This window comes from Musa acuminata, chromosome BXJ3-1, assembly GCF_036884655.1.
Source record: "Musa acuminata AAA Group cultivar baxijiao chromosome BXJ3-1, Cavendish_Baxijiao_AAA, whole genome shotgun sequence".
NCBI lineage: Eukaryota > Viridiplantae > Streptophyta > Magnoliopsida > Zingiberales > Musaceae > Musa > Musa acuminata.
Window position 1 is genome coordinate 13,748,350 of NC_088349.1, and position 12,610 is coordinate 13,760,959.

The window sequence follows — 12,610 nt, forward strand, 5'->3', positions numbered from 1 at the left end:
TATAAATGAATGTAAAATAATTTTTAAAAAATAAATAAATAAAATTCCACCTTATATAAGACATAAATCATATTGGCTTATAGCTAAATCTTATTAGTAGTCTTGTGATTTTAGATAATATCATAGAGTATTTTGAGAATTAAAAAAAAAATACTAGTGTCTTGTAAAATTTCAAATACTAATGCTAAGGTAATACTAATATTTGAGCGTTTGTAATACAACATCCAATCTAAATGTGAATTAAAAAAAATTTTAAACATCAATTCACATTTGAAATGTGCATTTGTAGGATATTAATAAGATTCTTTAAATTATCTAAAGTATCTTATAATATTATATAGAATCACAAGATTATCACTAAGTAATAAAAACCATAACCCTATGATTTACTTATTCAGGTGAATTTTTTTATTTATTTATTTTTAAAAATCATTTACATGATTATATTTTAATTTATTATGCATTTGGGTCACACAAAATTTGTTATAAAATTACATGCAATCATTTATTTTATTTACTTATTAATTTAAAATAATATATATATATATATAGTTTTAAATAAATATTAAAAATATAATATGGATTAATTTATCACATAATATTCAATAGATTTTTGAAATACAATTTTACCAAACAATAAAAAACTTACATCAGTATATATTTAAAATTTATATTAAAAATATAAAATATATTCTCAAACACAACCAATAAGTTCAAAAGTACTTATTCGTTCCCCCCCAAAAAAAAAACTTTTTTGAAATATAATAATAGTTCATGCGATAGATTATGATGACATTCGTTCATTCCAATAACCGAGAACACTATAAATCTATCTAGAAAATACGATAAAACCCAAAAATAATTAATAATATGGTCAAAGTTTTTCTTTTTTTATCAACCATTGGATAATTAATAGTATGGTCAAAAGGTGATCAATTGGGTAATGATGTTACGTTGATTAGTTGTTTACCAGATCTCGAAGGATTTAGGTGGGCCCCCGAGCCGGGATGTGCCGGCTGAGGGAAGTCAAGGATGATGTGGACAATAAATGGGATAGTAACTGCCCCACTAGAATACCCAACACTCCGCCAGTCCTCGCCGTGGAATGACTGTTGTTCCCGATGCCGAACGCCAAATAGTCCCCTTCTCTCTTGGTCGGACTCCGTCGCAGTCTTCCCCCTCGCCCCACCACCGCACTCGGTTTTCTCCGCGGGGCCCGATTTCTAGGGTTGCTGGACGCGTTCGAGTTTTCTACTTCCGTTTCGTCAGAAAAGGAGGCGCTTTGGACCCGGTCCAGTGGAACAATTCGAGGTGCTCGCTCTCCAGTCTGGTTCTCCGGCTCCAGCGGTGGATCCCCCGCGGGGAGGGAAACGTTTTATTCTGCTCCCGAAACCTTTTGGTCTTGTCCGGAGTCCGCTTTGTTGAATAAAAGTCTCCGGATTATTTGGTACGGCGAAAGCTTGGGTTTCTTCTTTTTCTTTACGGTATATTTCTGTGTCTTTGAGGTTATCACTGAAAAATTTGCTCGTTTCTGCTTTGAAGATTGGATTTTGTGGGGGGGCTGGTTTCTGTATTTCATCGGGTCGGTGATCAGAGTGACAATCAAAAAGCTTCCGGCTCGATTGCTCAGCTTGGAGAAATGTCCGAAAATATGGATGAAAATAGCTGGCAAGAGATGCTGCGGAGGATATTGCCTCCAGGCACCCCCATCCCGGAGGCACCGGCCAACCTTGATTACTCTATTGCCATCGAGTATGATGGCCCGCCGGTGTCATACGAGCTTCCGAGGGTTGACCCTGTCGATTTGATTCCGACGGCTGAGCCTGTGCTTGGCTCTCATCGGTTGGTGAATGATGACCTTCCCCCGGTGGTTGATCCAATTACTTTGCCTGTCTCTCGGATTGCTCGCTGTGCTGACCCCCCACAGCGAAGCCCGCAGGTATCAGGAAGTTCCGAGTCTGTAGATTCAGTCTTGCAGAACGGAGAATTCTCCGATGACTCCCGCTCGGGGTCTCCAGTTTCTGCCCATAGCATGCCGAATGGGCAGCCTAGCCAACCAGTAAATGAGGGGAGGAGGGCTTCTGTTGTCACTTTTGAGGAGAAATCAGAAAGCAAGGAGATTTATGAAGATGTGAAGGGTTCTCCTCAATATGTTGCAGTTACCTGGAACGACAAAAAGAAAAGGGTGTGCTATAGATGTGGCAAGAGGAAGTGGGAGAGCAAAGAAGCTTGTCTGGTCTGTGATGCCAGGTATTGCAGCTACTGTGTGCTTAGAGCCATGGGATCAATGCCAGAGGGGCGCAAGTGTGTTAGTTGCATTGGCCAGCCAATTGATGAGTCAAAGCGTTCCAAATTAGGAAAGAGCTCGAGGACGTTGTCCCGGCTTCTCAATCCGCTGGAAGTCAGGCAAATCTTGAAAGCTGAAAAGGAATGCCCTGCAAATCAACTCCGCCCAGAGCAACTCATCGTAAATGGACTCCCACTTAAGCCAGAAGAGATGGCAGAGTTGCTCAGTTGTCAAATACCACCTCTAAAATTGAAGCCTGGAAGCTATTGGTATGACAAAGAGTCAGGCTTCTGGGGGAAGGCAAGAACCTTAAAAATACGTGCTTGTTGTGAACTGTCATTTTTCTTGTTGTGAAACTGATCTTTTGCCTATGCTTCTTCCTTTTTCAGGAGGGCGAGAAACCCGATAGAATCATCAGCTCTAACTTGAATTTCACTGGCAAGCTTCATGCTGAAGCAAGCAATGGGAATACTGAAGTTTATATCAATGGCAGGGAAATTACAAGAGTCGAACGAAGGGTGCTTAAGGTAGAAACTCGGTGCAGTCAGTAGCCACTTTTTGTTGCCAAGCAACCATTACTTAGTACCTACTTATATCCCCTTTCAGTGAATTTTCATTTAGGTTCATCCTTTATGAGTTTTTGGGGCTCATTAATCCATCCAACCTGGTGTCTCACATGAAAATATTATGATTCATCTATTGCAGATATGCTTCAGGTTGAGAACTGATATAAAGTCTACTTTCTTACATCATGTTAATAACTAGGCACAGAAGATTCAGAAGTTTGTTAATCTTCATGTCCATTATAGTTGATATTGTTTGCCCCTTCTTTCATCCGAGTTTCAAACCATCACCGCGTTTACTTACTACTTACGATCGTTTTTTATCAATGTCTCTCAATATGAGTCTTGCACATCATTGTGTATATCACTACTTGTTTGACCTCGTATGCAATGTACAATGAACTTGTTTTATGATATGTAGGTGCTATCCATTATGATTTATCAACTATGGGGTGCATGGTCCCTTATATGTTTATACTTCAATTTAGTATTCGAGAACGAATGATTTTGTGAAGTTTGCGCAGAGTTGTGCATTGGGGTATTACAATTAGCAGTCGTCGTCATCATTTTGGCATGCAAAGTTGTCCCTTGATCCTGGTTTTAGAAAATTGAAGATATGTAGCTTTCTATACTGAGAGAATAAGGGCAAATCAGCATTGTTTATGGCTGCACCAAGATTACCGTCCTTTTGTTCCTGGTTTATCTTCCCTTTATTATATATTTATTTGCTGTCCCAATAATTTTATGGCATATCCACTGAAAATAACATCAAATAATACAGTTATGTAGCAATTTCGTGATCCCAGTTAGGCCAGTCATTGCCTGTTGGATTACACGATGTTCAATCATGTTCTTTTTACCCGTCTGAAACTAGTTATCCTGTCCCTATTTAGGGTATTTATGTTTGATATCTTTTGTTTCTTTTTCTTCTTTCAACAACTGTAGTTTTAGTTAAGTATTATCTTGATTATATTACCAATTACTTACTGTAACTATGAGAACAAGGAAGTAGACAAACAAAATTGGACTGTGACATGTGAATTTTTTTATATTGGAATGTAAACTTTGATCTTTTAGTTTTCTGTATGCATCATTTGTTATTGATATTGCCAAAGTGATTTTCATCTCCAATCTGATTCTTCAATTGCTAACTTTTGAACATATGCCAATTTTGCAGTTTGCCAATGTGCAATGCCCACGTGATACACATTTCTGGGTATATGATGATGGTCGCTATGAGGAGGAAGGTCAAAATAATATCAGGGGAAATATCTGGGAATCGGTGTGAACAATAACTCAACATTCTCTTTTTTATACGTCTGACTGAATTATGATTATAATCTGTCATAACTGATTGGGATTATAGTTGTTCTAATTTTTTACTTGCTACTTATGTTGTTGCTTGGCAGACATTGACAAGATTGGCATGTTCTTTATTTTCTTTACCTGTACCTCATTCAGTTCCAACTGGCTCTAGAAATGAGGCTCCCTATGTAGCCAGACCTGTACCTGATTACCTTGAGCAGAGAGTCCAAAAGCTTTTGCTACTTGGACCACAGGGATCTGGGACAAGCACCATCTTTAAGCAGGTATGACAGCCGAATGTTGTAGTTGAACCTTAAAGGGGAACATGGTTAGTGATTGCATGGAGATCTTTTGATCTTGTACATAAGCTTTATACAAATTGGACCTGAACAAAATTATTAGCAAACTACATACGGGAATTCCAGCACCCAAATATTTATGCAGATCTTGCACTTTTCTAAATGGTATTGCAGTTTGGTGGTGTATGGTTTTTCATGTTACATCATTTTTTTTAGATTTATTAAAAGCTTTGCTATGTAAGGTGCTAAAGAACTTCTATGTCTTTCATATGTCAAATTCCAACTTTCTTCGTGGCTTACAATTTGTTTGTATGCATTATTTTGTCATTTATACTACATCATTACTTTTCAAGGATTATGATATTTTTTCTAAATTAGGTTCTAAAGATGGCTTCATTCTTCCTGCCAAACTTTGCTATCCCTTTTTTTCTTAAAGCTACAAGTTCAAAATTTTTATCATTCTTTTTCATAGTCTCCTTTTGTGACACAGAGCCGTCTTTTTGCAAGCAGGGGTGCAATTTAGGCCACTTGTACAGCATGATTCTTGTGCATTTGTGTTCTCTTTGCTTCTAGGATTTGTACGTAGATAAGTTTACCTGTGAAGCTATAGAAATCATGAGAAAGGCACCCTTCAGCTTTGGACATAATTCAGCTCCTCCTTACTGCCCTTCTTTTATTTCCTTCATTGGTCCTCCTACACCAATAACTTCTTTTATTACTTTTGTTGAACTATCAGTTGATTCATAGCAATATGTGCTGTTCTTGCATTGATCTCAAGTGATGCAACTATGTGAAGCACTCTAGGATATCTACCTGCATAAATAAATCACTTCAAAAAAATGTAATTAATCATGAATATATGAAACCTACAAGTTCCTCTGTTATGATTCATGTATGTTGCTAGTAATATAGAATCACATTTGTTTTGATTGGTCTAAGTGATAGTCTTTTCATGATCAAAGAAGAGATCCTTTTCAACAGTATGTGTTGCTTTCACTAATGGTTATAGGTCAGGATTCAGATCAATTGTAATTTAATGGAGTAGATAATAATGGGTGTTAGTATTTTTCTTAATAAGAGGCGACTATCGTAGCTTAGGATTCAGGTCAACTGTAGTGAGCATATTTTATCTCTAGTAGATACTAGTGGATGTCAGTATATTACTTCAGAAGAGACAACTGTCACAAAGTTCAGTCACCTGACACGTTTCTCAAGTCCATAATGAAGTTGATAACTTGATTCAGATTGATTTGATTGTTTTTCTGATTTATTTGTGATCCATATAACTTTGCTTCCTTTTTATGCTATATATGCAGCTTAGTCAAGATTTAACATTTGATGGCTCAATGTTTTGGCCAGGCAAATTTTTGTATGAAAATTAGTTTTCTTTTGATTCCTTTGTGTTCCATTTGGTTTTCTTTTGTATGACTACAACCGAATATTGTAGTTATATGAATGTGCAAGTGCGTGCATGTGTCATGAATATGCCAGTTAGTCTAGACTTCCATTTGATGGCTCAATGTTTGAATAGGTGAAGTTTTTGTATGGAAATGAGTTTTCTCAAGAAGAATTGGAGAACATCAAGCTAATGATACAAAGCAATATGTACAAATATCTAAGTATTTTACTTGAAGAACGAGAGCGCTTTGAGGAGGAGGCCTTGGCTAGGTTGGAAAGGACAGGCTCACATGATCAAAGTTCCACTGACGGTAATATGCATGTATATGTTTTACCATTCATTTTTGCAGCACTGTCTAACAGTTGCTTGACTTTGTTATGGTCCTTATCTAAATTTATTCGTAATATGTGCACCAGCTCTTCCCCGCCCCTTCCTTCCTGCCCTCCTGAAGCAAATCCCTTTGTTAAGCTTATCTAAAGAATAAATTTAGCTTAATTTAACTAGTTCTTAAATTCTAATCTCAACTGTGCATTTTAAGAATAATTTTGTTTCATTAATATCTTTACATTATTTGCTGTAGAAGACAGTTTCAATCACTAAGAGCATGATTTATCATCATTCAACCTACTAAATTATTGAATTGTATCACCAAAAATTCTTATATCTTTCGCACCAAACACACCCTTAAGATTGAAAAAAGTGCAAATCTGATGCACAATCTCAGGTCCATGGAAAGTTAATGTATGTAACTTTATTGTTTCCGTGACTCGAGCTTCAATTACCCAAGTCTCAAATGATAACATTATTGTGATGCTGAGGCTACCCCCTACATCCTTAAGACTTCATAAACATAATTGTTCACTTTTTTACAATTTAATGACCATGGTCATAGCCACTATATTACATAACTTTTTAAAGAGTCCATTGCTTTACATTTCTTTACTGAGTAGCAGTGATTTAAAAAGCGCTAGGCGCCAAGGTTCAAAAATGTCCGAGGCGCTAGGCGCTCGCCTGAGCGAAGCGAGACGCTAAAATATAAAAATATATAATATAATTAATAAATATAATTATTTAAAATTTTAAATAAAAATATGCTATTAAATTAAGAAAATCTAAGATACAAAATCAAAATAATATATTATTAATCTAATAAATACAAATACTATTATTAGTATATTGTTAACAGTATACAGAAGGAGAAGAAGGAAGAGGAGTGTAAGGGGGTGCTGACTGAGAAAAGAGGAAGCGGCAGCGGCAACGGTAGCGAGCAGTGACAGCGGCAAGCAGCGGGAGCGGAAGCGGCAGTGGCAGCGGCAACGAGCAGGGTTAGGGTTGGGCAGCGACAGCTGATATCAGTGCTTTAGTTGGTTCGATTGAACCAACTAAAGCACCAGAGACCGAACCAGACCTAAAACGCTGGTTCGGTCGCCTGGTTTAACCCAGGCGCTCGTCTGAAGCGCCCAACGCCTGGGCTCGGGCGAGCGCCCAAGCGGCGCCTCTTTGAAGCGCGCCGCCTGGAAGTGAAGCGAGGTGCTCGGGCCTCGCCTCTCCTCGCCTGAGCGCCTTTTTAAATCACTGCTGAGTAGCACATCTGTATTTACATTTATTGATACTAGCTTTTTGATTTGCCCCTTCCTTTACAGCAGAATATGGAGGGCATATCCTAACAGTAACTTTATCTTCCTACTTTTGGCATGTATTCCCATTGTGTTCACCATCCATCGAATGATTTCCATCAAGAAAACCCTGTGCACCTTGTGACAAAGGCCACTTTCATGACTAAAATTATGTCAGACATTGTACCATTTTGGAAGCCTCATAAGTTGTAACAGAGGTGGCTACTCAAATTTATTTTTGTGTAGCTCGTCTTTTGGACTTTATCTTTTTCTCTAGATACTTATCTTTGTGGTAGAGAACAAATGGTTTTGCTCTTTGAATCCCATATAATGGTTACAAACAATTCATATTTCAGGTCAAGTTGAAAGTGAAACTAGTCGGCCAAATCAGTGTATTTACTCTATCAATGGAAAGTTGAAGCAGTTCTCTGACTGGCTTTTAGACATCGTAGCCATGGGGGACTTGGATGCTTTTTTTCCTGCTGCAACACGTGAGTATGCTCCATTGGTTGATGAGATGTGGAAAGATCCTGCCATACAGGAAACATATAAGAGAAGAAACGAGCTTCACTATCTTCCAGATATTGCTGAATACTTTTTGAGCAAGGTGTTGGTTTATGACATTATTAAGTTGTTTTTTTATTCCAGAATGCATAGCATTTGATGTCAATTAAAGTGAAAAGTACCACATTTGTTCCGTGAATTCTGTTTTAAGGGATCAAATCGTTAATTTTAATAGACTATTCTTTAGCAGGTAAGGTTTAAATTCTCAATCTGATTTCAACACCTTGTAAGACCAATATGGCATCAGTATACCAGACGACACACTGATCTGTACCACTTCATATGACTGAAAAGAAAATAATGCAAATAAAAAATGATCGGTAAGGAGCTGTATGGATCAAGGACCGGTTAGTACCAATTAGTATGTACTAGTCCTATTTGTATTTGAATCCTTGTTAGCAGGAGTTATAAAACAATGTTATTAATGCAGGTTAGAACAACTAATTATTGATTTTGCATTCTTGTGGGTAAACCTCTTTTTTCAAATTTTTTATATCACTTTGTGCTTTATTTTAAGACTTGAAAGTGTTGAAGTAGGCATATTTCTGCTTTTATATGCTCACTCATTTTTTTAATACATGCTAGTCCAGTGAATATTGTGGGGTTGCAGAAATGAAATTGTGTTGAATATTCACTAGAAGCCTTCCCTTCACTTGCTTCTTTTATAAACATTGCTAAATGTTGTTGGTTAGTGGTGTTGCATCTGGGTGATCAGATTCCAATCACCCCAGACCATGCATATGCTGGAGCTTCGTGCACTGGGGCACCCTTTTAACTCTCTTGTAGCTGTAATATTTGGCTCAGATTTATATCCGTTTCCGAGGACATTTGGATCCTGTCTATGATAGTACTCATATTTAGTATAACTTCCATGTTTCTTCTAAACCATTTTTTAAAACTAAAATCCATGTAAAATAAGAGATTTTTGATATTTCCTTAGGTTCAATAGATTCCATGTTAGCTAAGATACTGGTATGTTTTGTTGGAGTTCATGGAATAATGTATTCCCAATGGAACTAATTTATCTTCTGAGGATAATGGTATGATATCATGACAATGAGTAAATACTTGAAAGTTCTTTATTTTCTCTAAATGAACTTATTTTCTTATGAGACTCATCCTTGGTTAAGAGAGTTTGAAACTGCAAGGTACAAATTTAGAATATATCAACTAGCTTAACTTGCAAATACCTTGGCTACTGATAGCAAGGTCCTAGAACTAAATCCTGCCTTTATTGCTTATCATTTGAAACAAAAAAACCTTAATTTTCTTATTGGTTCATGCCTTCTTATTTGTTTATGCTTTTATAAGTTCACACCATAGACAATGTCATAGAATTGCATTAGATAGTAGGGTTTTTAATTTTTATATGATCCCCTACCTAATAGGTTTTTTATAACACCCCTTTAAATGCCAGCTCATCCCAATTGCTAGTGTAGGGAAAGAGAGGAGGGGTATAATAAATTTGTTAGTGTGGAGGGTTGCACTTAAGTTGCTTATTAATATTTCTTGTTGTCCATAATGCATGATATTTCCCCATTTTAATCTTTCCTTCCTTCTTGTTATAGTGTATATATGTATATTAATATAACTTATATTTTAGTATAACTTAATTAAAAATAGCTGAAACTTTTCTGAAACTATCCAGAACTTCCACTCTGGCTTCAATTGAAAAGAAACCTGAAAATTAGTCTTCAACCATCCTGTTAACCTAATAGAGTAGTAACAGCAGATCAGGTTCACAGTCAAGATTACCAAAAAACAAACACCAGATCAAGTTCACAGTTGAGATAACCAAAAAGCAAACACCAGCTCAAGTTTCACAGTTGAGAAAAAAAAAAAGAAAGAAAAAACACATTCTTAATAAGAACAAGTAGATAACTAAAATCCTTGTACATGCTGATACTTCTATGAGAGTTGAATTTTTAATAAGAACAAGTAGGATAGCTCTGAAATCCTACTAAGAACAAGTAGATAACTAAGAACAAGTAGGATAGCTCTGAAATCCTTGTACATGCTGATACTTCTATGAGAGTTGAATTTTTAAGATTGTTCATAACGGCTCTTGTCATGGTTCTGTGAGATGTGATTTATTTTTGTCACTTTGAGGTGCTTGCCTGCTTGAACTGTCATGGTAAATGTTGCCGTGGAGTGTGGATACAACTTTGAGGAAAAAGAAGTGTTCCATTGAGGTTGTATATTTTTATGGAAGCACATGATCCAAGTGTCATGCAGTGCTTCTAGCCATTTAATCTGTTAAACAAAATGAGTGTATGCTTTGGAGATAGCATGCGATAGAATAGAGTGGTAGAAATAGAAATTTCTGTTCGTGTAATTTGTTTCCCTAGAGATTGAAAATCTTGTGCTGTGAGTCAACAGATAGCCAAGAAAAGGTAGAATTTAACTCCAAAATACAAAGTTTCAAATTCTCTGGTGTTAATATTTTAGTAATCTGGTCATAATAGAATGTTTAACATTGTTTGAGATATGTTTATGTATGTCAAATATTTTCTTGCAGGCGATTGAGGTATCAAGCAACGAGTATGAGCCTTCAGAGAAAGATATACTGTATGCGGAAGGAGTAACTCAAGGGAATGGATTGGCCTTTATCGAGTTCTCACTTGATGACCACAGTCCAATGTCTGAACTCTATAATGATAATCCTGATGTTCACTCCCAACCACTTACCAAGTAATTTCTCTATTCGATCATCTATCCTTTCTGCTGTTGTTATCAGCTACGTAACATGGATCAGTGTACATGACCAAGCAATGGTTATAATCAGTAATTATCACAAAAAAGCTAAGTGTATACATAACTTAAGCATAATACAGCTAGAGACAAGTGACTCAAAGAATAAAAGATCTGATTCATATTCAAGAAAGATCTGTCTTTTAAGTTTTGGTAAAAGTTCCTATCACTCATATAATGCTGAAAATTCTGCTCATCTTTGGCCTCTCTCTCATCCGTTTGAGTCTGTAGTTCTACATTTTCCTCTTGTGCTTGCCTGTGTTTCCTTATAGCAATTTCTTATATTTTCCTCATTGTTGCTCATCATTTCTTTGTCAGATACCAACTGATTAGAGTAAGTGCCGAGGGGATGAATGAAAGCTGCAAGTGGGTGGAAATGTTTGAAGATGTCCGCCTAGTAATCTTCTGCGTGGCACTCAGTGATTACGACCAACTGGCCGCCGCCGCTAATGACAGTAGTAAACCTCTTCAGAATAAGATGATCCAGAGCAAGGAGTTATTCGAGGCGACAGTCAGGTGTTTACTTCACTTTCTCAATTTTTTTTTTTTGTATTAATTTCTGGAGATGTTGCCTGGAATTTGCTAGTAGAAGCTCAGTCCTATTGGTAAAAGAATTAAGATGATAAAATTTCTTTTGTGATTAGAAATATACAAAGTTTAAGTGTTAGATTAATGAAATTAATTTATCCTAGTTAGTTCAATAGTAAACCCATAACATAATTGTTGTTATCCAGGATTTCATATATAATTGTTATTTCTAGTCATGTTGACTTGGGTTATTCTACCCAGGCAACCATGCTTCCAAGACACCCCATTTGTGCTCGTGCTCAACAAGTATGACTTGTTTGAAGAGAAGATAAACCGTGCGCCGTTGTCGTCCTGTGAGTGGCTCAAGGAATTCCGCCCAGTGAGGACTCACCAGAGCAACCAGAGTCTAGCGCACCAGGCATACTATTACATTGCCATGAAGTTTAAGGACCTCTATGTCTCGCTGACCAACCGGAAGTTGTTTGTTTGGCAAGCACGGGCTCGAGATCGTCCAACCGTGGATGAAGCCTTCAAGTATATGAGAGAGGTGCTTAAGTGGATGGACGAAAATGAGGAGAATTATTTTATGGAGGATTCATTTTATAGCACCACAGAGTTGAGCTCCTCACCATTTATCAGGCAGGCATGATAGATCTCAAGAGCCGTATAGCTCGAACTGCTGTGTATATTATCAGTCTTGTGGTCGTTTGATCTATCCGATGTATAATCTACTCGGAAATTCTCAGTTTCTGAAGTCTCTTCTTTTTCTTTTACTTTGCCTTTCCGTGTACTACAAATCGAGATTTGGTTAATTGATATTGAATTGTAATAAATTGTTCTTTTCATGTTTATGAATCGTAATAAATTGTTCTTTTCATGGTGAAAACATCTGAAAATCCAGACTGTTGGTAATGAAGTTTTCGCACAATGGAAGCATGAACGATAACAAATAGGCATCGAAGATGGTCTGTAATACTGAGGGCAGGTTGGGTGATGATCAAGTAAAGGACTCTGTGTTGTCTCTCTTCTCAGAGCAATTTAAAGCTTTTTATGATCCAACAAATGTTGATCAGAGTTTCCTGTAACTGCTCAATTAATTGGAAGTGGGGAACTAAGCAGCATGTGAAATCTTGTGATTTATTTTCTTTGCCGACCTGGATGAACTTGTTAACACAATTCAAGAAGATGCAAAAGGTGCCAGATTATTATGGTTCAATATCATCACTACAATCATCAATCCTCCAAGATCTTGATTTGGCAATGCCCATTGAAGGGTTTAAATGTTTAATCATCACTAA

General features: G+C 36.8%; 1 protein-coding gene across 1 annotated transcript; it reads left to right on the plus strand.

The window, feature by feature from the left end:
* The first annotated feature begins 1,118 nt into the window (after nt 1-1,118).
* LOC135629378 (extra-large guanine nucleotide-binding protein 3-like) lies at nt 1,119-12,163 on the plus strand. The gene is made up of 10 exons (XM_065136638.1): nt 1,119-1,447; nt 1,543-2,587; nt 2,677-2,814; nt 4,028-4,132; nt 4,260-4,439; nt 5,986-6,163; nt 7,826-8,076; nt 10,552-10,724; nt 11,103-11,300; nt 11,574-12,163. Exons 2-10 carry the CDS (start codon nt 1,640-1,642, stop codon nt 11,959-11,961), a joined length of 2,559 nt encoding a protein of 852 aa, XP_064992710.1. The 5' UTR covers nt 1,119-1,447; nt 1,543-1,639; the 3' UTR covers nt 11,962-12,163.
* The last annotated feature ends 447 nt before the right edge of the window (nt 12,164-12,610 follow it).

What these genes read in the sequence shown, in the direction of transcription:
- LOC135629378 (XM_065136638.1), top strand. Translation starts at nt 1,640, where the DNA reads ATGTCCGAAAATATGGATGAAAATAGCTGGCAAGAGATGCTGCGGAGG. An exon ending in TCGAACGAAGGGTGCTTAAG is followed by an intron (nt 2,815 to 4,027) that starts GTAGAAACTCGG and finishes CCAATTTTGCAG; the next exon opens with TTTGCCAATGTGCAATGCCC. An exon ending in TGATCAAAGTTCCACTGACG is followed by an intron (nt 6,164 to 7,825) that starts GTAATATGCATG and finishes TTCATATTTCAG; the next exon opens with GTCAAGTTGAAAGTGAAACT.